Source organism: Pristis pectinata, chromosome 19, assembly GCF_009764475.1.
Source record: "Pristis pectinata isolate sPriPec2 chromosome 19, sPriPec2.1.pri, whole genome shotgun sequence".
NCBI classification, from domain to species: Eukaryota; Metazoa; Chordata; class Chondrichthyes; order Rhinopristiformes; family Pristidae; genus Pristis; species Pristis pectinata.
Window position 1 is genome coordinate 27970347 of NC_067423.1, and position 22638 is coordinate 27992984.

General features: G+C 39.8%; 1 protein-coding gene across 2 annotated transcripts in view; it reads left to right on the forward strand.

Moving 5' to 3' along the window:
- cerk (ceramide kinase) overlaps nt 1-22638 on the forward strand; it is a 57978-nt gene that overhangs the window by 30817 nt on the left and 4523 nt on the right. Inside the window, exons 7-13 of one of the 2 annotated variants that reach the window (XM_052034115.1) lie at nt 1995-2069; nt 7123-7275; nt 8116-8221; nt 9387-9463; nt 15410-15615; nt 17362-17570; nt 21367-21670. In XM_052034115.1, coding sequence (XP_051890075.1) covers nt 1995-2069; nt 7123-7275; nt 8116-8221; nt 9387-9463; nt 15410-15615; nt 17362-17570; nt 21367-21505 — 965 coding nt within the window. In that variant the 3' untranslated portion in view covers nt 21506-21670. Of the gene's footprint in view, nt 1-1994; nt 2070-7122; nt 7276-8115; nt 8222-9386; nt 9464-15409; nt 15616-17361; nt 17571-21366; nt 21671-22638 lie in introns of those variants that run through there. The other variant, XM_052034116.1, reaches the window with a different exon arrangement.

The window sequence follows — 22638 nt, forward strand, 5'->3', positions numbered from 1 at the left end:
GTTTGCTCGTTCTGCCAGCCTATCTCTGCCTTCTAGTACTGTGTTCATCACTGTTTTCTGCACTTCATGTCATCTGTAAATTTGGAAATTCTACCCTTTATACTCTGTGTAAGATATTAATATATATGGGGAGAAACAAACTCTGATCCCAGTATCGACTCCTGGAAAACACCATTCTGTACCATCCTCCAGTTTGAAAAACAACTGATTAACACAACTCTCTGCTTTCTGCCTTTAAGCAATTTCCTATCCATGCTGCTACCAATCCCTTAATTGCCTCAATTTTGCTAATAAGCCTTTTGTGTAGGACTTTATCAAAAACGTTCTGAAAATTAATGTAGATGGCAATTATCACATTCTTCTCATCTGTTAACTGTTATGCTCTCTGAAAATTCAGTCAGATTAGTCAAACATGGATTTGTCATTAAAAAATTAATTCTAGCTCTCTTTTATTAGCTCAAACTTAAAATCCTTACTCATTTGTTCCCTGATTATTGTTTCTAATAACTTCTTCACATTTGGGATTAAACAGACCTATAGGCACATTCTTACACCCCTATTTTGAACATGGTTGCCGTTTTCCATCCCTCTGACAACTCTGCTAGGAAAGATAATTATGGCTTGTTCTTCTTCCACTCACACCTTCCTCAGCAACCTAGATGCATCAAACCTGACTAGGTGACCTGTTTACTGAAAACATTGCCAGCCAATGCTGTTCCTCCTCCTCCTCAATTTTCACCCCATCCATTATCTCGATCACCTTCCTTCCGCTGAGATTTTGGCAGCATTCTCTGCCTTAAGATCTCATTGAAAACTCTAACTATGCCTCTGCCTCTATGCATAAATCACATTTTTTAAATCCCTAATCAGCCTCAAACCTCACCTCTTTTTCTACCCTTTTTTCCTCCTTACATTTGACCCATCCCTCAGTGGATCTGCTCTCCCCTCCTCCCCTGCACCTGCCTATCACTATCTCTTACCTGCATTTACCTATCACCACCTTGTGCCCACCCCACCTCCCCACTTTTGTCCACCTACCACTGCTCTGCTTTTCCCTCCTATATATCGGGCTTCCTCTTTTCCTTTCTTCAGTCCTGAAGAAGGGTCCTGACCCAAAATGTTGACCGCCTGCTTTTCTCCATGGATGCGGCCTGGTCTGCTGAGTTTCTCCAGCATCAAAGTGTTTTTCATCAAGCCTTTTCTTACTGTCCACTTGTATTGACTTGCCTATTGAAGACCTTTTTTGATTCTTGTTTGTGTTAACTTTAATTCTCTTTTCATATTCCCTCTCTGCTTATCCCAGTTTCTCTTTTCAGTTTCCACTCTCAGTTTACAATGTTCAGCCTGGATCTCACTGGAGTTATTCATATGATCAAACACCTCTTTTTTAATCCGATATCTACTCATCTTGTCATCCAGGGAGGTATGGCTTTTGATAGGGTTATCCATTGCCCTTTTGGGAATAAACCTAGCCACTATATGAAACATTTTATCTTTAAAGTTGTCTACTTCAGTTTCACTTAATGATATGTGGTTCCACCTTTTCCTGGTCACATCCATTCTCATCCCTTTGAAGTTAGCCCTTCAGTTAAGATGTTCTACTGTTTTCTCTTTGCTGGTCTGTACTATTAATCTAAACATTTTGATCTGATGATTGCTATTCCCTGAGTGTTCTTCCACTGATTCTTGGTCCATTTCACCCACCTCCTTTCCCAGAACCAGATCCAACAATACTTTCTTCCTCATTGGCCTGAACCATGCTGATCAACGAAGTTGTCTTGAACATACTTTAGATATTCCTCCCTTCTTTACCTAAATTGAACAACGTCAATCTTTTCCTTTATCAATTACTTTACTTTCTGGTTTAAGTCGGACAGCAGCATCTTCTCACTTTGACAAAAATCATGAGTTTAAAAACTTCTGTGTTATCATAATCATGATAGCAAAATAAAAGAAATGGCAAATTATACTGTGAGACATATTGTCTGTTCCAGGTTCAACAGACTGCATATGCTATGCAACAGTTGGAGCAAATGATCCAGTGACTTCTGCCTTACACATCATTGTGGGTTGGTATCTTGATTGTTAGATGTAGTCTGAAATGTAAAGAGCCAGAAAACATGGATCAGCTTTTGAAAAGCATTGTGAATTTCCTGAAAATGACTTTGGTTCCCGGGCTTGCTTGGGACAATGAATGCTATTTGTTTTGGATTTTCCTGCTTTGGGAATTTGAGGTTCTGTCTCATCTTTTCTCTAAGTTATTATAAAGGCTGGCAATAAACATGTTATTACTGCATCATTAATTCCTTTATATGTATTAATTAGATGGAACAATGTAAGTTTAAGCAATAATATCTCTTAAAGTGACGCTGTTGAACTTAATAGAACATTACAGCACAGTACAGGCTCCTTCAGCCCATGATGTTGTGCCAACCTTTTAACTTACTCTAAGATCAATCTAACCATTCCCTCCCACATACCCCTCCATTTTTCGATCACTCATGTGCCTGTCTAAGTGTCTCTTAAATGTCCCTAATATATCTGCCTCTACCAGCACCCCTGGCAGTGCGTTCCACACACCCACCACTCTCTGTGTAAAAAAAACTTATCTCTGATATCCCCCCATACTTTCCTCCAATCACCTTAAAATTATGCACCCTTGTGTTAGCCATTTCCGCCCTGGGAGAAAGTCTCTGGCTGTCCACTCAATCTATGCCTTTAATCATCTTGTGCACCTCTATCAGGTCACCTCTCATCCTCCTTCACTCCAAAGAGAAAACCCCTAGCTCACTCAACCTATCCTCATAAGACATGCTCTCCAATCCAGGTAGCATCCTGGTAAATCTCCTCTACACCCTTTCTAAAGCTTCCACATCCTTCCTATAGTGAGGCGACCAGACTGAACACAATATTTTAAGTGTGGTCTAACCAGGTTTTACTTGGTGGCTCTTGAACTCAATACCCCAACTAATGAAGGCCAACACGCCGTACGCTTTCTTAACAAGCCTATCAACTTGCGCAGCAACTTTGAGGGATCTATGGACTTGGACCCCAAGATCCCTCTGTTCCTCCCCACTGCTAAGAATCCTGCCATTAACCCTGTATTCTGTATAAAACTCTGAGTACAACTGCTTCCAAGTTCCTGCCTAATAGCATCATAATTCCCCCTCCCCCAATTTAATACTTTCCCATACCATCTGCTCCTATCCCTCTCCAAGGCAAGGGTAAAGGTCAGGGAGTTGTGGTCACTGTCTCCGAAATGCTCACCCACCGAGAGCTCGGACACCTGACCAGGTTCATTGCCCAGTACCAGATTCAGAAAATCCTCTCCTCCAGTCGGCCTGTCTACATACTGTGTCAGGAATCCTTCCTGGACACACCTAACAAATTCTGCCCCATCCAAACCTTTTGCACTAAGGAGGTGCCAATCAATATTAGGGAAGTTGAAATCACCCATGACAACAACCCTGTTTATTTTGCATCTTTCCAAAATCTGCCTCCTGATCTGTTCCTCAGTGTCTCTGTTGCTATTGGGGGGTCTATAGAATACTCCCAATATAGTAATTGCTCCCTTCCTGTTTCTGACCTCCACCCACACTGACTCAGTAGACGATCCCTACAGGATGTCTTCCCTTTCTGCAGCTGTGACACTATCCCTGAGTAGCAACACCACTCCCCCACCTCTTTTACCTCCCTCCTTGTCCCTTTTCAAACATCTAAACCCCGCATAATCCAGCAGCCCTTCCTGCCATTGTGACAGCCAAGTCTCTGTAATGGCAACAACATTATAGTTCCATGTACTGACCCATGCTCTAAGTTCATCACCCTTGTTCCTGATACTTATTGCATTAAAATAGACACATTTCAACCCATCCAACTGACTGCAATTTTGCCCAATCAAATGCCTATCCTTCATCACAGTCTCTCTACACGCTGCATCAACCCGTACACCAACTGCCCCATCCTCTGACCTATCACCCAGGTTCCCATCCCCCTGCCAAACTAGTTTAAACCCTATGCAATAGCTCTAGCAAACCTGCCTGCAAGGATATTTGTCCCCCTGCAGTTCCGGTGTAACGCATCCCTTTTGTACCAATGTGTGCCATGACTTCTGACTGCTCCCCCTCCCCCCTTAGAATGCTGTGGACCCAATCTGAGATGTCCCTGACCCTGGCACCTGGGAGGCAACATACCATGTGGGAGTCTCTTTCACATCCACAGAATCTCCTGTCTGCTCTCCTAACTATAGAGTCCTCTATCACTATTGCTCTCCACTTCTCCCCTCTTCCCTTCTGAGCCATAGAGCCAGACTCAGTGCCAGTGACCTGACCGGTGTGGCTTTCCCCTGGTAGGTTGTTCCCCCCCCAACAGTATCCAAAGCGGTATACCTGTTATTGAGGGGAACGGCCACAGGGGTACTCTGCACTACCTGCCTATTCCCTTCCCCTCTCCTGACAGTCACCCAGCTACCTACCTCCTGCAACTTAGATGTGGCTATCTCCCTGTAGCTATCACCTCCTCATTCTCCCGTATGAGCCGAAGGTCTTCCAGCTGCTGCTCCAGTTCTCTAACATGGTCTGTAAGGAGCTGCAGCTGGGTGCACCTCCTGCAGATGTAGCTATCAGGGAGATGTGAGATCCCCCACATCTGCCAGGAAGAACACACTACTGACCCTGGGTCCATTGTCACTACTTTAGCTCGGCACTAGAGACCGAGAGTCCCGCTTCTCGCTCCAGGTTACAGCCCTCAATACCTGGAAAAGAACTGGGTCTCGACACTCACTTTATATGGCTCCCACTTCTTATACCAAGTGTCCCGCTTCTTGCTCCAAGTCACGGCCCTCGCTATCCTGATCTCTTAAATGTATTTAACACTTGTTGTTAATCAGATTATAAAAAATGAAAAAGCTGCAGTTTATAACTTTGTGAGCAGTTGAGCTATTGATAATTGCCCCAGATTGCATCCCAATAGTTATTAAAAACTATAAAAATTGTCCACCATATCTTTCTCTTCATAGAAAAGGGAGAGCTAGTAATTTCTTATCAGTGCCTTCAAACCCCGGAATTCAAAATTTACAAGCTGTTGCCAAACTGTGAACTTTTGCCTTCAGGTTGATCGTTATTTCTTACATACTATGACGCAGAGGGAGGCTATTCCGCTCATTGAGAGAAAGCCGGCTCCCAACAGAGCAATATCTCTGCTACAGTAAAATAAGTAGTAGGGGAATGATACAAATGCCTATCAATTCGCCTTTTACACTAAGGGGTAATTTACAGAAGCCCATTAAACTGCCATCCCACCTTTGGAAGGGAAGTGGAGCACCCAGCAGAAATCTGTGCGGTCTCAGGGACAATGCACAAACCCCACAGACAGCACTCAAGATCAGGATTGAATTCAGGACCCTGGAGGTTTGAGACCTCAACACTAGCCACTATGTCTACTTCTCTGATCCTACCATCGCAATTTCCGATTGACCTCAATATTCCTGGTATTCCCGTGTATACAGTATATACTGTATTTCTTCCAAAGGAAATATATCTAACACTAAATTTGAGATCAGATACATGTTAAGTTATCCCACGTTGCTTCAAAGTCAGTGAGCTTGCACTTCAACAGTTTCAACAACTTCTGCGATGGTTTCTCCCACTCACCAAAACCTTAACTCTTATTTCGACAGCTCCTCCCCATTTTAACAATTTTGTATACCTTCTGCAAACTTGAATATTCAACTTTCTGTTCCTTTACCAAAGTCATTAACACTTTTCACACAAAGTGTAATTGGTATCTGGACTGAACTGCCAGAGGAGGTGGTGGAAGGAGGAACGGTAAAAACATTAATGAGGCATCTGGACAAGTCCTTGAATGAGCAAGGCATAGAGGGATATGGAATCAATGCAGACAAGTGGGATTAATATAGATAGGCATGAGGCTCGGAATAGATGCAGTGTGCCAAGTGGCCTTTTTCTAAGGGATACTACTCAGTGACTCTGTGATGAAAAAGTGAAATGCCTGGATAAATCTTTGGGGAAATTGCCAACAATTTGATAATATTAATTTTGTCAGTATTGTTTCTCCTACCAAATACCTACCGATATCACAAGTTTGCCTCCAAATACCATGCACTTTTGCTTTTCATAATGCAGAACTTAATCAAATGTCTTCTTAATTAAATGTTCACATAGGCAACATTCATAGATCTTTTCCAATATATTGTGACAGTACCCACATCAAAGAAAGGACGTTCATTAGTTAATGTTACCTCACCTCCCCATCAAGCCCTGGCGATTTGCTTCTTAAGTCTCATTATTTTCTCTTTACTATTTTCTTGCATGTATTAAATTCACATGGTTCCTTTCCTTGAATAATTTTTATTTTTCCCTGTACTAATTTTATTTCATCATTGTCCTGCACTGTGAAAGTATATTTTCATGTCATATCTGTGATTAATTAATTATTCATTATTGTATCACTGGCATTTGTCTTTATTAGAATGTCGTGCTCCATTATCACTTTCATTCTCAGTTAAATCTTTGGCTGATGGATCTGCATTTTTATTTCATGCTTTCTATTTATATTTCTTATTTCTCTCTGTTGTTGCTTTTATAACTTTAACAATGTGTTGGATTTCCAGTTCTATTACATTTTATGGGGCCTTTTGTTTTACTAAGTTTGATACATTTTTAAACTAGTTAATTGACCATAGGTTGCTTAACTACACAAGTGGAAGATTTTCCTTTCAGGGTCTGTTTTTGTACTGTATCTTATACTTTGTTTACTTCTTTCTGGATTTGCCAATGAATAGTTCAGTAAATAGTTCAGTAAATAGCAAAATCGGCCATTTTGCAGTAAAGTTTCTAAAGGTGCCCATCACGTATTCTTTAAGCTGATTTTATGATTCTTGCTGAGTGGTGAAGATCCTCTAAGCTTTACCCCCACTTTTCACTTGTATTTAATATTTCCAATCTTTTATAAAGTTGTTTCATTTTTATTTAATTTTCTGATTTATTGTCACATGGAATCATAATAATGATAAATACAACAAAATTTAACAATATATGTTCTCCCTGGAAAGCTTTCTTTTACATTTGACGTAATTGTTGCATTTTATGTTTTTTTTTGTAGGTGACTCGCAACCCATTGATGTCAGTTCAGTTCATCATAAAAACATGTTTTTGAAATATTCAATATCTCTATTAGGATATGGATTTTATGGTGATACAGTGTCAGACAGTGAAAAGAACCGTTGGATGGGTCCTTCGCGATATGATTTCTCAGGTAATCTATTATTTACATACGATATGACAGCTTATTCTTGCTCAGGTTGCCAGGTTGTTTTAGTTGTAACATTGTGCACCTCTGAACGAATTGTCAAATTGTATCTTTTTTGTTTTCTTCAGTTCTATTACTGACTGCAGGTGGTTTTTGTCCAGTTTTCTGCCTCCACAACAGTGCCTACTTTTTCTGCTAAATATATTTATGGTTTATTAATGTAAAGGATATACTCTCAGTCATTGCTGCTGAAGCTCTCTGTTCTTTTGTAACCTCTGGACTCAACTATCACAAAGTCGTCCAGGCTGCCCACTTATCTTTCACATTCTATAAATATGAGTCCATACAAAACTTTTGTGCCTGTATCCTCTCATGAAATCCCATCCATCTATGCTTGCTGACTTACGTTAATTCTTGTGTGGAAAATTATTATTTTAAAAATCTCACCTTGTTTTCATATTGCTCCATGGTCTTGCCCTTCTTTATTTTTGTATCCTGCTCCATCCCTTAATCTTTGCCTAAACTCTGCCCTTCTCCATCTCTTGCCTTTTCTCCATGTCTCCTTTTGATACAAAATCTCCCTGTTTGACCAAACTTTAGGTCAGTTTTTCAATTCTTCTTCTTTGATTTGTTGACAATTTTTTCTTATAAATAATTCCCTTCTACTAACTTGGGTTATTTTGCCGTGTTAATAGCAATAAACAAATAAAAGTTGCTGCTTCTTGAAAAGCCGAGTGCCATGAGACCAAAGTGGAACGTAACATTTCCATTTGCCATCAATTTATGACTCAAAATCTATAGACCCAAAACCCAAGCTAAAACTGTTTAACTTATTTTGCCATGTAGGTGTTAAGGCCTTTCTAACTCACCAGTGCTATGAAGGAGTAATTTCTTATTTACCAGCGACTAAAACACTTGGTAGTCCAAGGGATCAGAGACCATGTACTGCTGGGTAAGTAGTCTTCCATTCCACTTTCTGCCATTCTGTTCCTGGCCAATAGTCATGTATCTCGTACATTTTTTTGATTGATTTTCTTTACTGAGATTCCATCAATGAATTAGTTTCTGCCAACTAACAAACCTGTCCGAAGGTTACATCGTTGAGAAGATTAATTAAATTTTAATTAAAACAATTGATCTATTAATTCTTTAAAAAAATGCAACTTACTGACATTAGATTTTTGAAATAATTACTTTATTAAACAAAAGGTGAAATCTGAACATCAGTTCAGTGCTACTCAACAATATGTGCTTTTCTAAAGTTAGTGATAGTATAAAATGGCCCAATCAAAGGCAAACAAATGACACTAGCCAGCTGTTACGTTTACATTTACGGTGTGACTTGTGGTTATTAGAGAGTCAAAGCAGTAGCTGGCCTCCACAGGGGGTCTGGGATCTGTGAATGGAGCAAACAATTGTCTCGCAAAAAAACAAGCTGCTGGAGGAACTCAGCAGGTCAGGCAGCATCTGTGGAGGCAAAGGGATAGTTGATGTTTTGAGTTGAAATCCTGCATCGGGACTGATTGTGAGAAGAATTGTGTATCTCCTTAAACATCTTGCAATTTTTTTATGTCAAGAAATGCAAAATCTAAACCATGTAAGTTAGAATATTTCCAATTTATAAATAGAAACTAACATGAGACAGGATGAAATATGATTGACAAATGTAAAACAAAGAAAAGAATATTAAAAGTTGAATCACAAACAATAATTAGAACCAGAGGCATGATAAATAATTGTTTAGTACCAGTGAGGTTATTTGGAAGTAATTAAGACATAATGTACTTAAGTGGAAAGTAATTTTGACGTGTTCAAGGAAGTAAGTACCACAACTTCGCACCCATGTGTATTTGAATATCAGGTCTCTCAATGAGACACCAATGTAATGAAGCATATTGTGAAACCAGGCCATTTGGACATCAATTTTCTGATTTACAATTGGTGCTTGGAATCCCGAAGTTGCTGCCAGATTTACATCCTAATATCAACGAGTACTGATAGAAATGCATAATGAGACTATTACGAACTGCAGAGCCAGCTTGCTCCAATGTGTGTTCTTGCATGCCTAGTATGTGAAAACATAATACTGACCTTAATTTTGGATGCTCTTCTTTTAGATGTCAGATATGTCAGCACACTGGAGAGCAATTGAAGGCATCACAAAAAGAAAGAGAATTCAAATTTCTTAATAGTGGTAAGATTAAAAACTTTTCTGGTTACATGAAATATCTAATAGACATCCATATACTCAGAAGTCTTGTTTCCAGCGCACATGATGCATGGAAAAATTATCTGTGATGGCTGATAATGTCAAATTGAGATGAGTCCACAGACTTTTTGGAAGTGCCATATAGAATCAATTTATCTTTGTTCTTTTTCTGCCTATATGAATCCACAACTACAGTGTTATAGGTGAGGACATAGGTGAAGTCTTAAATGAACATCACTCATCTTTATTCACCATGGAGAAGGACGTAGTGTTTTAAGAATTTGGGAGGGGGCATTGGAATTCTAGAACAAATTACCAGTGGAAAGGAGATGTTAAATGTCTTAACAGGTTTAAAGCATGATAAATTCCCAGGGTCTAATGAGATCTATCCCAGGAGGCAAGTGAGGAGATTGTGGGGGCTCTGACAGAAATTTTCAAATTTTCATTGGCCACAGAAGAGGTGCCAGATGACTGGAGTACAGGAAATGTACCTTTTTGCCGCAGGAATAAGCTGTTTGGTCTAAGGTCAGTGATAGGGAGATTACTAAAAAAATTCTGAGGGACAGGATTAATCTGTGCTTAGAGAGCCAGAGATTGTACAGATATAGAATGGTTTTGCTGATGGGAGTTTGCATCTGATTAATTTGTTAGAATTTTTTGAGGAGATCACAAAATGTGTCAATGAGGATAGTGTGATTGATGAAGTCAAGATGAACTTCAGTCAAGCTGTTGAAAAAGTTGCACATGGGAAACGTCCAAAAAGTAAAAGCTCATGCGATCCAGGGCAAGTTAGCATATTGGATCCAGAAATACCTCAGTGATATGAAGCAGAGGGTGATGGCCAAGGGTTGCTTTTGTGATTGGAAGCCTGTAACCAGTGGTGTACTGCAGGGATGAGTGATAGGACCCTTGCTGACTGTCATATACATTAATGAATTAGATGTCAGTGTAGAAGGTATTATTAATAAGTTTGTGGATGACACAAAGACTGGTGATATTGACAGTGAGAACGGTGGTTTTTGGCTACAGAATGATATTGACTAGTTGATAAGATGGGCAGTGAAATAGCAGATGGAATTTAATCCTGAAAAATGTGAGGCGATCCATTTTTGGAGGAATAATAAGACTACGGCCCTAGAAAGTATTGAAGAACAAAGAAACCTGGGTGTACATGTCCAAGCATAAGTAGATAAAGTACAGTGGCATGCAAAAGTTTGGGCACCCCTGGTCAAAATTTCTGTTACTGAGAATAGCTAAGCGAGTAAAAGATGACCTGATTTCCAAAAGGAATAAAGTTAAAGATCACACATTTCTTTAATATCTTAAGCAAGATTACTTTTTTATTTCCATCTTTTACAGTTTCAAAATAACAATAAAGGAATAGGGCCCAAAGCAAAAGTTTGGGCACTCTGCATGGTCAATGCTTAGTAACACCCCCTTTGGCAAGTCTCACAACTTGTAAACACTTACTGTAGCCAGCTAAGAGTCTTTCAATTCTTGTTTGGGGGATTTTCACCCATTCTTCCTTGCAACAGGCTTCTAGTTCTGTGAGATTCTTGGGCCGTCTTGCATGCACTGCTCTTGAGGTCTATCCACAGATTTTCGGTGATGTTTAGGTCAGGGGACTGTGAGGGCCACGGCAAAACCTTCAGCTTGTGCCTCTTGAGGTAGTTCATTGTGGATTTTGAGGTGTGTTTATGATCGTTATCCTGTTGTAGAAGCCATCCTCTTTTCATCTTCAACTTTTTTACTGACGGTGTGATGTTTGCTTCCAGAATTTGCTGGTATTTAATTGAATTCATTCTTCCCTCTACCAGTGAAATGTTCCCCGTGCCACTGGCTGTAGCACAAGCCCAAAGCATGCTCGATTCACCCCCATGCTTAACGGTTGGAGAGGTGTTCTCTGCACCCTTTTTTCTCCAAACATACCTTTGCTCATTGTGGCCAAGAAGTTCTATTTTAACTTCATCAGTCAACAGGACTTGTTTCCAAAATGCATCAGGCTTGTTTAGATCTTCCTTTGCAAACTTCTGACACTGAATTTTGAGGTGAGGACGCAGGAAAGGTTTTCTTCTGATGACTCTTCCATGAAGGTCATATTTGTGCAGGTGTCGCTGCACAGTAGAACATTGCACCACCACTCCAGAGTCTGCTAAATCTTCCTGAAGGTCTTCTGCAGTCAAATGGTGGTTTTGATTTGCTTTTCTAGCAATCCTACGAGCAGTTCTCTCGGAAAGTTTTCTTGGTCTTCCAGACCTCAACTTGACCTCCACCATTCCTGTTAACTGCCATTTCTTAATTACATTACGAACTGAGGAAATGGCTACCTGAAAATGCTTTGCTATCTTCTTATAGCCTTCTCCTGCTTTGTGGGCATCATTTATTTTAATTTTCAGAGTGCTAGGCAGCTGCTTAGAGGAGCCCATGGCTGCTGATTGTCGGAACAAGGTTTGAAATTTGCATCACCTGGCCTTTCCTAACGATGACTGTGAACAAGCCATAGCCCTAACAAGCTAATGAAGGTCTGAGACCTTGGTAAAAGTTATCTGAGAGCTCAAATCTCTTGGGGTGCCCAAACTTTTGGATGGTGCTCCTTTCCTTTTTTCACTCTAAAATTGTACAAAACACAAATAATACACTAATCTTGCTTAAAATGTTGAAAAGAATGTTTCATCTTTAACTGTATGACTTTTGGAGATCAGTTCATCTTCTACTCACTTAACTATTCACAGTAACAGAAATTTTGACCAGGGGTGCCCAAACTTTTGCATGCCACTGTAATTAGGAAGACACACAGAATACTTACCTTCATTAGTTGGGACATAGAATATAAAAGCAAGGAGATTATGGTGCAACCATACAAAACATTAGTTAGACTACATTTGGAATATTGTTTCTGGTTAAAACACTATCAGAAGGATGTGATTGCACTAGAGAGGGTAGAAAGGAGATTCACCACAATGTTTCCTGTGGGATGGAGGATTTCAGCAATGAGGAAAGGCTGGATAGGCTGGCTTTGTTCCTCTTTGGACCAGAGTCTATTGCTGAGGTCATCCTGACAAATATAAAACTATGAGGGTCATGAGTAGGGCAGAGAATGAAAAATGTTTTATCTTAGCAGGTAAATAACAGGAGTGCACAAATAAGGGGTAGATTTAGAAGGAACAAGTGTTTCACCCAGCAGGTGGTTAAGCTCTGGAATAGGCTGCCTGGGGGTGGTGGTGGAGGCGGAGGCAGATACTCTCACAACATTTAAGGAGTATTTAGATAAGTACCAGAAATGTCATGGCTGGAAAATGACATTAGTACAGCTTGAGGACCTGTTTCTGTGCTGTATGACGCTAGATCTATAATAATGGCAGTACAGGCAACCCTTGCGTTACAGCAGTTCGGGTAAAGTAAATTCACAAATCAGCACTTAAAAATCTGAGATATGGAATAAAAATTTGCTCTTACAGAATATATGTGGAAAAAAAAGTACACTTAGAACTTCCCAACAGTAATCAAATAGACCCCACTGTCTGTAAATATTGCGGCTGCTGGTTCACAGCAGGGGCCACTTAAGAGATTTGCTTTGGAAATTGACAAGGCAATCTCTTCTATTGATACTTACTGATTAATGATAATAACAACCCTTTCTCTTCTGCCTACCTTCAATTTGGATTCCATATGAATTGTTCAAACTGCTTACCTAAAATATTTGATATGGTTGCATCTTTTTAGCTTTCATGAAAATGTAGATAGAGGTCTTTGATGAGAATTACAAGGAATATTGATTACAGGATTTCAATTGTGGAGATCTTTTTCAAAGGCATTTGAAAATCTGCTTGTAAGTGACGATGTGAACTCCAGTTGATTGTTTTAATCCAGTATCAGTCCTTTGGCTTCAATTTTTACCTATATAAATCTGGTTTTAGGAACTGTTGTGCTTTGACCTACCAATCTAGATAAGTCTCATGTTTCAATAACACCATTTCAATCAGCTTGTTTATAAGCACTTGTTCAGGAATTTGGATTTCTCTCATGTTCTTGCTTTATATTTTCTACCGCCTACATTTTTCCCACAGATCTCGTCAAGGGAGTGGGATGTCTTTTGCAGGATAAAATAAATTTCATTAAATCGAAACAATCCAGTTGATTCCCTAGCTGGAGATTACTGCACAGGTGGATTACCGTGTGTGGCTTTCTTCAACCAGAGGAACAATTGCTTTATTTTAATATAATGGGATACATCAAGATGCATATTTCTATTCTCTTGACTGAACTAAGCTAGGAAAGACATCATTGCAAGTTACCAGTTTCAGAATTCCTTTGCCTATAGACCTCACGTGAGGGGCAGGTGGTGCCTCACAAGCCTGATTGAATTCTTTGAGGGTGTGACAAAGCACATTGATGAAGGTAGAGCAGTGGATGTGGTGTACATGGATTTTAGTAAGGTGTTTGATAAGGTTCCTCATGGAAGTCTTATTCAGAAAGTCAGGAGGCATGGGATCCAAGGAAACTTGGCTGTGTGGATTCAGAATTGGCTTGCCCATAGAAGACAGAGGGTGGCAGTAGATGGAACATATTCTGCTTGGAGATCTTGTTCCGCAAGGATCTGTGCTGGAACCCCTACTCTTAGTGATTTTTATAAATGACTTGGATGAGGATGTGGAAGGGTGGGTTAGTAAGTTTGCTGATGATACAAAGGTTGGTGGTGTTGTGGATAGTGTAGAAGGTTGCTGTAGATTACGACAGGATACTGATAGAATGCAGAGCTGGGCTGAGAAGTGGCAGATAGAGTTCAACCCGGATAAGTGTGAAGTGATGCACTTCGGGAGATCAAATTTGAAGGCAGAATACAAAGTTACTGGCAGGACTCTTAGCAGTGTGGAGGAACAGAGGGATCTTGGGGTCCATGTCCATAAATCCCTCAAGGTTGCCACACAGGACGATAGGGTTGTTAAGAAGGCATATGGAGCGTTGGCCTTCATTAGTCGGGGTATTGAGTTCAAGAGCTGTGAGGTGATGTTGCAGCCCTATAAAACTCTGGTCAGACCACACTTGGAGTATTGTGTTCAGTTCTGGTCACATTATAGAAAGGATGTGGAAGCTTTAGAGAGGATGCAGAGAAGATTTACCAGGTTGTTGCCTGGATTGGAGAGCATTTCTTATGAGGATAGGTTGAGTGAGCTGGGGCTTTTCTCTTTGGAGAGAAGGAGGATGAGAGGTGACTTGATAGAGGTGTACAAGATGATAAGAGGCATAGATCGAGTGGACAGTCAGAGACTTTTTTCCCGGGGCGACAATGGCTAACACGAGGGGACATAATTTTAAGGTTTTTGAAGGAAGGTATAAGGGGGATGTCAGGGGTAATTTAATTTACACAGAGAGTGGTGGGTGTGTGGAACGCACTGCCGGCAGAGGTTGCGGGGGCAGATACATTAGGGACACTTAAGAGACTCTTAGATAGACACATGAATGATAGAAAAATAGGGGGCTATGTGGGAGGGAAGGGTTAGATAGATCTTAGAGCAGGATAAAGTGTCGGCACAACATTGTGGTCCAAAGGGCCTGTACTGTGCTGTAATGTTCTATGTTTTCACACCTGAAGGGTCATTACTGTTGAGAGAAAAACATCCCATAGGAACACATCTCCCCTTATAACATGGGATTCCATAGGAAAAGGATGATTTTCTGGGAACACAACCCCAGTTCCGTCATACAGGAGTTGCCTATGATCATGGGTCATGGATAATGTTGCCTAAAGCTATTGTTTTTATCAAAAATTACTTGTTTCTGATCATTTCTGAGACATTATCATTTTCAGCAATGAAGTTCTTCTCGTCTAATAGCTTCAGGTTACTTGATGTCTATCTTTAAAATGAAATATAAGCAGCCTGATGCAAGGATAAGTATAGTTTATGTGAAAACTTGTTTCTCTTGTTTTAGATGAGCACCAGCAATGGAAAGTAATCAAAGGAAAGTTCCTAGCTATAAATTCAGCAAATATAAGTTGTGCATGTCCAAAATCTCCTAAGGGTCTCTCGCCTGCTGCACACCTAGCTGATGGGACCATGGACCTTATTGTAGTCCGCAAATGTTCAAGACTCAGTTTCCTGAGGTATCTCATTAGGCACACAAACAGCAATGATCAGGTACAGATCTATTGAATTTTTCTTTCAATGTTATGTATTTCACAGTATGAAATTGAAATAGGTCCATAATTCAATAGTAAAGATGCAGTAAACATTGTTTATTTTATGCAAGGCATTCTTGCTGCTTGTGAAAAGTTACTTCCTTTTATGTTATCGTATTAGAAAGATGTTATGAAACTCTATTTTGACAGAGTTAACAAGCTGAGAATAAACCTAGACGAATGAGAATTAAAAAACAAAAACTCTCTTGAGCTGGTACCTGAAACACTAGGTAGTTTAATCAAGACAGGAAAGGTTTGGGGAATTAGCTGCTGAAAGACTTGCTGTATACTTCCACAATTTCATATGCTTGATTTCTACAAACTTTTGCTTTTACCATTGTAAGGAAGTTTCTGTGGCACATGAAGGCTATTAAAATGTACAGTGTAATGGGCTTTAATATTTAAATGAAGTAATAAAGGTTAAAACCTAGAAAGAGTATAAAGTCTGGAAAAATCTAAAAAATTGGGGCAAAGAGAGTCGATGATCATTTCATTTGAGGACTTTACACTAAAAAAATTATCATTCAATACAGAATAGGCCTTACAAAATATATGAGGGGCTGTTTATTCCTGCATTGCGCAATGCCAGAATTTGAAGGAAAAGAAACAAAAGCAAAAATAACTACAGATACTGGAAATCTGAAATTAAAAACAGAAAATGCTGGAAGTACTCAGCAGTTCAGACAACATCTGTGGAGAGGGGAACAGAATGAATGGTTCAGCACATGGGGCAAGATTTAGGATGTGCAAATAATGGAAAGAAGCCCGTGAGTTGGATGAAGGAGCTCAGAGTGTCCGAGGGCAGGGACTGGGTCCACAACAGTGAGTCTGAATCAAGTGGAATCATTGACATAAGGAAGGTAGGGTGCGGGAATACTATCTGCTACTAGGGATGGTGAAGATTGGGCTCATGGTAAAATTAGAGGGAAGGGATCCAAGGTTTGTTATAGATAGTTAGTCTCGAGGTTGGTGTGGGGAATTAGGGTGGTTATGGAGATCGAAGGAAGGTCGGGTAGAGGTGAGGTTTGTTAGATAGGTGGAAGTGGTTGAAGAGGATGGCCAAGAGATCATGCTCTAGGAGGCGGTAAAAGGATAGTCCTAGACATCAGGATGGAGGTTGGCACAATGCAAAGGTTAGGTAGAACTGGTATGGGTGGGGTACAGTGATGAGGGTTTAGTTAGTAATGGAGCTGGGGAGGAGCTGAGGACCAACTGGATATGAAGTTGTTTGTAGGCTAATGTTTAAGACTTACTGGAGAACCAACCCCTTTAACAAATTATAAAGCAGATCTTACAAGCATTCTGCATGTGTGACCAGACGCACTTGCAACAAAATCATGAAAAAGGCATCCACTTGCTCGCCTTTGGACACCAGTGTGCTTCTCTGAGCTCCTCTGTATTTGTACATTAGATGCATGTGACAGGTTCCAGGCCTAAGCACTTCCAAATTGGGAAAATAATGGAAAAGGAAGGGAAGCTTGAAGTTGGTTTCATGTAGCATATATGTGAAGAGGCAACTGCGTCAAGTTAATTGGATGGTACTCAAGTACAATCGTAAGGAGATGGGAAAACTACTGCAGAAACACTTCCTAATTGAACTTTTTAAACCAGTATTTTACTTCAATATTTATTTGTGCTATATTTTGAGATACCTGTGCATTAGAAAGTCTTAACATGTTGAACACAGTTCTTTTGATCTTTTCAGTTTGACCTTGCATTTGTCGAGGTATATCGCGTGAAGAGATTCAAATTTACACCAAAATACTGTGATGAGGAGGACAGTGATATCCAGGAAGTTAGCAAAAATCTGTTTGGACAGTTCTGTAGAGATCATCCCACTTGTAGCTGTGTGCAGCTTACTAGCAGTTGGAATTGTGATGGAGAGATAATTGAGCATGCAGCCATTGAAGTGAGGTATGCTATTCTCTTTTTACCTGATACATTGTCCAAGTTTATCAGCCGAAATGGTTGCCTTCATGAGAAATTAATTGTTGTCATTTTGGTACTATTCACTAATGTGTGATCTTTGACTTAAATCAATGCACTCCATATTTCTGGTCTTCATGAATGTGATTTCATGTTTTATCATTTAAATTACTGAGCTATTCTTGTGCCTAAGTTATCACAGAGCCAATAGATTGTGAAGTGAGCGCGCTGCCTTCGACCATGATGTTTTAGAAACACAAAGCACTTGGAGTGAATACATTTGCATACCATATGACATAGATTGACACATGCAAAAACTCATCTGCTCATATGTTTGTATTTCCAAATCAAATCATTGATAAATCCACATGTTGTTTTAGTCTAGCTGCTATGGAATATAGAATTCCTTCCCACAGGCATTTGAACCTATTGCCTACATCCTGTTATGTGATCCATAAAACCATTAGCATTGATTGGAAAGAACTAAGTCTCGCAGCCCTTTGATGTCTCCATGTGTTTTTCTGCAGTTTAAAAAGGTAAAGCTATGCAGTCTACTTATCAGGATTGCTGGCAAATTTCTTGTGTGTTATTTTTGGTCTACTCTACTTTTAGGGCCAACGAATCCTTGCTAATTCAAATCATCTCATCAACTCTTCCCAGGCAGCAGAGCTCACCACATATTGAGTAAATTGCCACTGGCCGCTTGACCATGGCACTAGTCTATACTATCCTTGATTCAGCAGGTTTGTTTCTTCAGCAATAAGTCCATTCCCTCTCTTAAATTGGTGTCATATATGCAACTTTTAGATGATGCTAACTGGCATCTATCATTAGATTTATTTTCCAGATTTTAGATTGATTAGTTTCAGCATGGTAGAAAGATCTATGCAGCACAGTTTAAAATGTCAGAGCACCTGTTTGTTCTAGATGTTCAATTCCATTGTAACAAGCTTATTTGCCATCATTTGTCCAAACTGGCCTTTTGCTGGAAGTGTGGTGCAAACCAAAGGCAGATTTCTCTGTAGCTTCACTTGTTTATATTACAAAGATAAAAGCATTGCTAAGATAAACATCTCAACCAGTATCTGAAAGTTACAAAAAATTTACAGTGCAGTTTTCAATTTGGAAATTAAACAATGATTTATTCACCTGGAAGTATAGGTCACAATATTTGTTGCACAGTGTGTGTAGGGGGTCTCAATTTATTACAAGTGTAAACGATATTTCCAGAAAATAATATTATTCCTTTTGCTAAAGTTTGCATTGGGTAATATGGAAAAAGTCTAAACCATTTCCCATATGCTCTAGCTGTCCAGATCAATATAAATCAGCTTTGGTAAAGCATTGATCTAATTTGTTTAAACAGGAAACAATTTAAATTGTCATTCTATCAACACAATGTATCTTAATTTATTTAGGTTTCATTTATTTATTTTTATTTCTCAATATTACTGATTTTAGAATAGACTAGCTGATGCATTTTGTCACTATATTTGAGTTTTTGTTCCTTTGACAATGAATTGTTGCCTAACAATTAAAGAGTGTTCTCATCAAAGATGGCATGATTAAATTGCATTATAACAACCACATTATAGTAATCTCTGAACACTAGTGAAAATCAAAATTGTACTGAAGACTCCTTTCTATAGTATTGAATGTACCTGCCTCTGCTGCTTTGATCATTTACTTGTCTTCTATATATGATTTGTTTGCATTGTTCACATGTTCACATTTGCATTACAATTTGATGCGCACAGACTAAGGAGACTGCACTTATGGAAGAACTTGAAAGTGTATAGTAAGAGATATCAATCTTCAGTCAATTTTCCCCAGAGTTTCTCATCCCTAAGCCAACATTGGTTGCACAATATTTCTTGCTTAGAAAGGTTTTCACATTTGCTCAGTAGTAATCATAAAAGCATATTATGTTGTGAGATTAAATTCAACAATCCCTGAAAATGGGTATGGGAATTCCAAAGCTCAATTAAGCAACAGCTATTGCTTCTGATGCTGGTAGCATGCCAAATTCATGTTGTCTGTTCATTTGAATAATTTCTTCAAGCAGCCATTTGAATAATTTCTTCATTATCTCTGTGTCTTGAATGACTAGCAACACTTAAAGGGAAGCTGCGATGCATTGATAGTGCAGCAAGTGGTGGAGTCATTGTGAAACTAACTCTGACATAGAAAAGCTGTAATCATGACACAACACAGGAGTGCATATCCCATGGTTTACTGATGCTGCACTGCAGACATTTTTGGAGATGGTGCAAAGTAGGAGAGAGGGGTTTTAACTGCAGGGAACCAAGACACCCCCCAGCCAAGTACTTCAATGGCATGTACTAATGGGGTTCCAAGCCAGATTGTGAGACCAAAGACCTGCACTCAACTCAGTCACCTCACCCTGTGCTCAATGTCATTGAATTCATCTTCAAATCCAGTTTCTTCCCAATGGCCCCATTGGTCTCGGACATTGCACCACAATCCCAAGCAACAGTCGTTGCCATCCATCATTATGCATGTTTAATATACAAATGCCCCACTGTATTTTCACACATTTAATTCAGTTGTAGCCTTTCCTCTCACACCTCGTAGCTTACACACACTGTTAGCTATTTAGCCATTTATATCATTAAACAATACTCAAAACATATTTCCCCCTCCCTTGCAGGAAAAAGAGGTACAGAACTGGAGAAGGTGCATGGGCTCAGCAATAGTCACACCTCCTCTAGCCCCCAATCCCAGGAAGTGGTGCTCAGCATTATTAGAATGGTCTTTACCAAGGCTGACTGGCTGCTGAGTTTCAAGCATAGGAGATGATACCTTTAATTGTGAACCAAAACCATAGGAAATTGTGGCATTCTCACATCAAACACATTTTTCTACATGCCATTATTCTTCATGCCACAATTTCTAATAATGCTCAAGTTGCAGATGGTGTAACTGCTTTTATTATTTGCTACCACCTTTCCACTCATCTCATGTTGTGCTTGTGACTTTTCCCCATTAAGAACAGCACACTGACCAAGCATTGGTAAAAGAACAAAGATAGTTACATTAAAGACACCATCATTACTCAATTTAATGGCCATATGCACCAGCTAAGATACTGGCAAGGTATAATTTAGACGTTAGCTTAGAGGAGGTATCTGCATGTCATGAGATTTGTGCCATGAATTCCTTCAGCCAGGGCAAAGGGAAAGGAGGGCGATGATATCAATTTCCACCAAGGCAAGGTTACATAAGAGTTGTGCTGCAAGAGTATCAAGCACTTTGAAAGAATAGCCTACAGAAAAAGATAGATATGCACAATGAAATGCCCAGTGAATTGGCAAGCCTAGCAGAAAAAACTTCATGCAGTGTTAAGGAACATTGAGTCCAGTGTCAACATCAACTACTTGCAGAACCTGGTAGCCATGCTTTCCAGCATGGAAGTGGTGGCCAACTCCATTAGCACACACGTTGGATCAAGCATCATGCAGCATTGCATTTCATCTTATAATGTAGTACAAATCAAGACTCCCATTGCCTGGGTACCACAGTGTAAGTTCATATCTTGCCATGAAAACACAGATTGCTGCATTAAAGCTGTGAATATCAATGTGCAAATGGCTTGCAAGATGTCATGGAATCCAGTAATCTGTTCTTTAAAGGTTATTGGAATTGCAGAGGCACAATCCTGGGAGGTTGAACACAAATATGTTGTTCTTTCTTCATGTTAGCTGAGATGATACGGTGCAAAGCTATGCCTTCTAAGCCTAGTTTCTTGACATCCTCCTCCAAGGTTGTCCACAGTCTTCTTCACTAATGGACGGCGGCCTTCTACTATCTCTATTCTACCCACTAAGGCATCACTGCCTGGGAACAATTCAACAGAGAAAGGCAGAAGACAAGGCTGCAAGCAAATGCACAAGGACAATTAGTTTGCTTTTCTATGCAATGTGGCATGCATTGAAACATGGAACGAATTGTGCAAAATCTGGCTCGTTGCTTCCTATCCCTGCACTTATCTGAGTAGATGTGAAGGACCAATGTAGTTGACACTCTGCACCCAGCAGCTGGGCAGCACCAAATGCCAAGTTGCTGAGGTTCACCCCCAGAACACCTGACGAGGCAAAGTTTTTTTTTATTGTTTCTGATATTGGCATTTAAAAATTGTTAAAATTGCTGTAGATAATTTTCTTTTAATTGTTAAATTCAGAAAAAGTTAACAGGAATTGGCATTGTTTACAGGATTGCCATCAGATGAATGTTTCACTGGCAACCCAGACAGAAAAATGCTGTTTAGGATGTCTCGTTCCTCCTGTTCCCTCTCCACTTGATTTTAAGATTATGTAACATGCAGCAGACCTCGACAAATCATGGCACACAATTTTTTCAATCCTTCAATGTTTTTGCAAGCAGCAGTATTGTTTCAACACAATTAGCAGTTATATTTTGTGAGGGCAATCCCTTGGTGTGCATACTGTGTGTATGTGTGCACACATATCAATCTCATGAGTCATCAGAAGCCAGCCCTTATTCCACAATTGTAGCCGATTTGGTTGGTGGCTCAAATATGTTGCTGCAAAATGAAGGGATTATGAATGCTGCTGAAATACTGTGCATGATGTGTTAAGAAAGGTCATGCTTGGGACAGTAATCCCTATTTTGTAGTGTATCCCAGGATACTACATGTACTAAGTACATATTCAATGGCATCTAGCACCATAGTAAGGCCGCAATCCTTTCAAAATCATGTGCAATGCTGTCCACCTGCCTACTCATAAGAGGAAATGAAATGTGATCAGCTGTCTTTGAATAGGAAGCAGCAACAACACCCAGTACGGCACGTTATGAGAACACACAAGTTTTTGCAGCTCCAGCCCAGAAGCAACCAATAGATAACTGTTCACTGAGTTTGACAGCCATTGACACTGCGGCCCCACCCTCTCTCAAATTGCAGTTGTAGACTTTAGAAGAGATTGCAAACTTTGTGTCATGGTGCCAGAACAACAACCCCACCCTTAACATCAGCAAGACAAAAGAGTTGGTTGTTGACCTAAGGAAGCTGGTG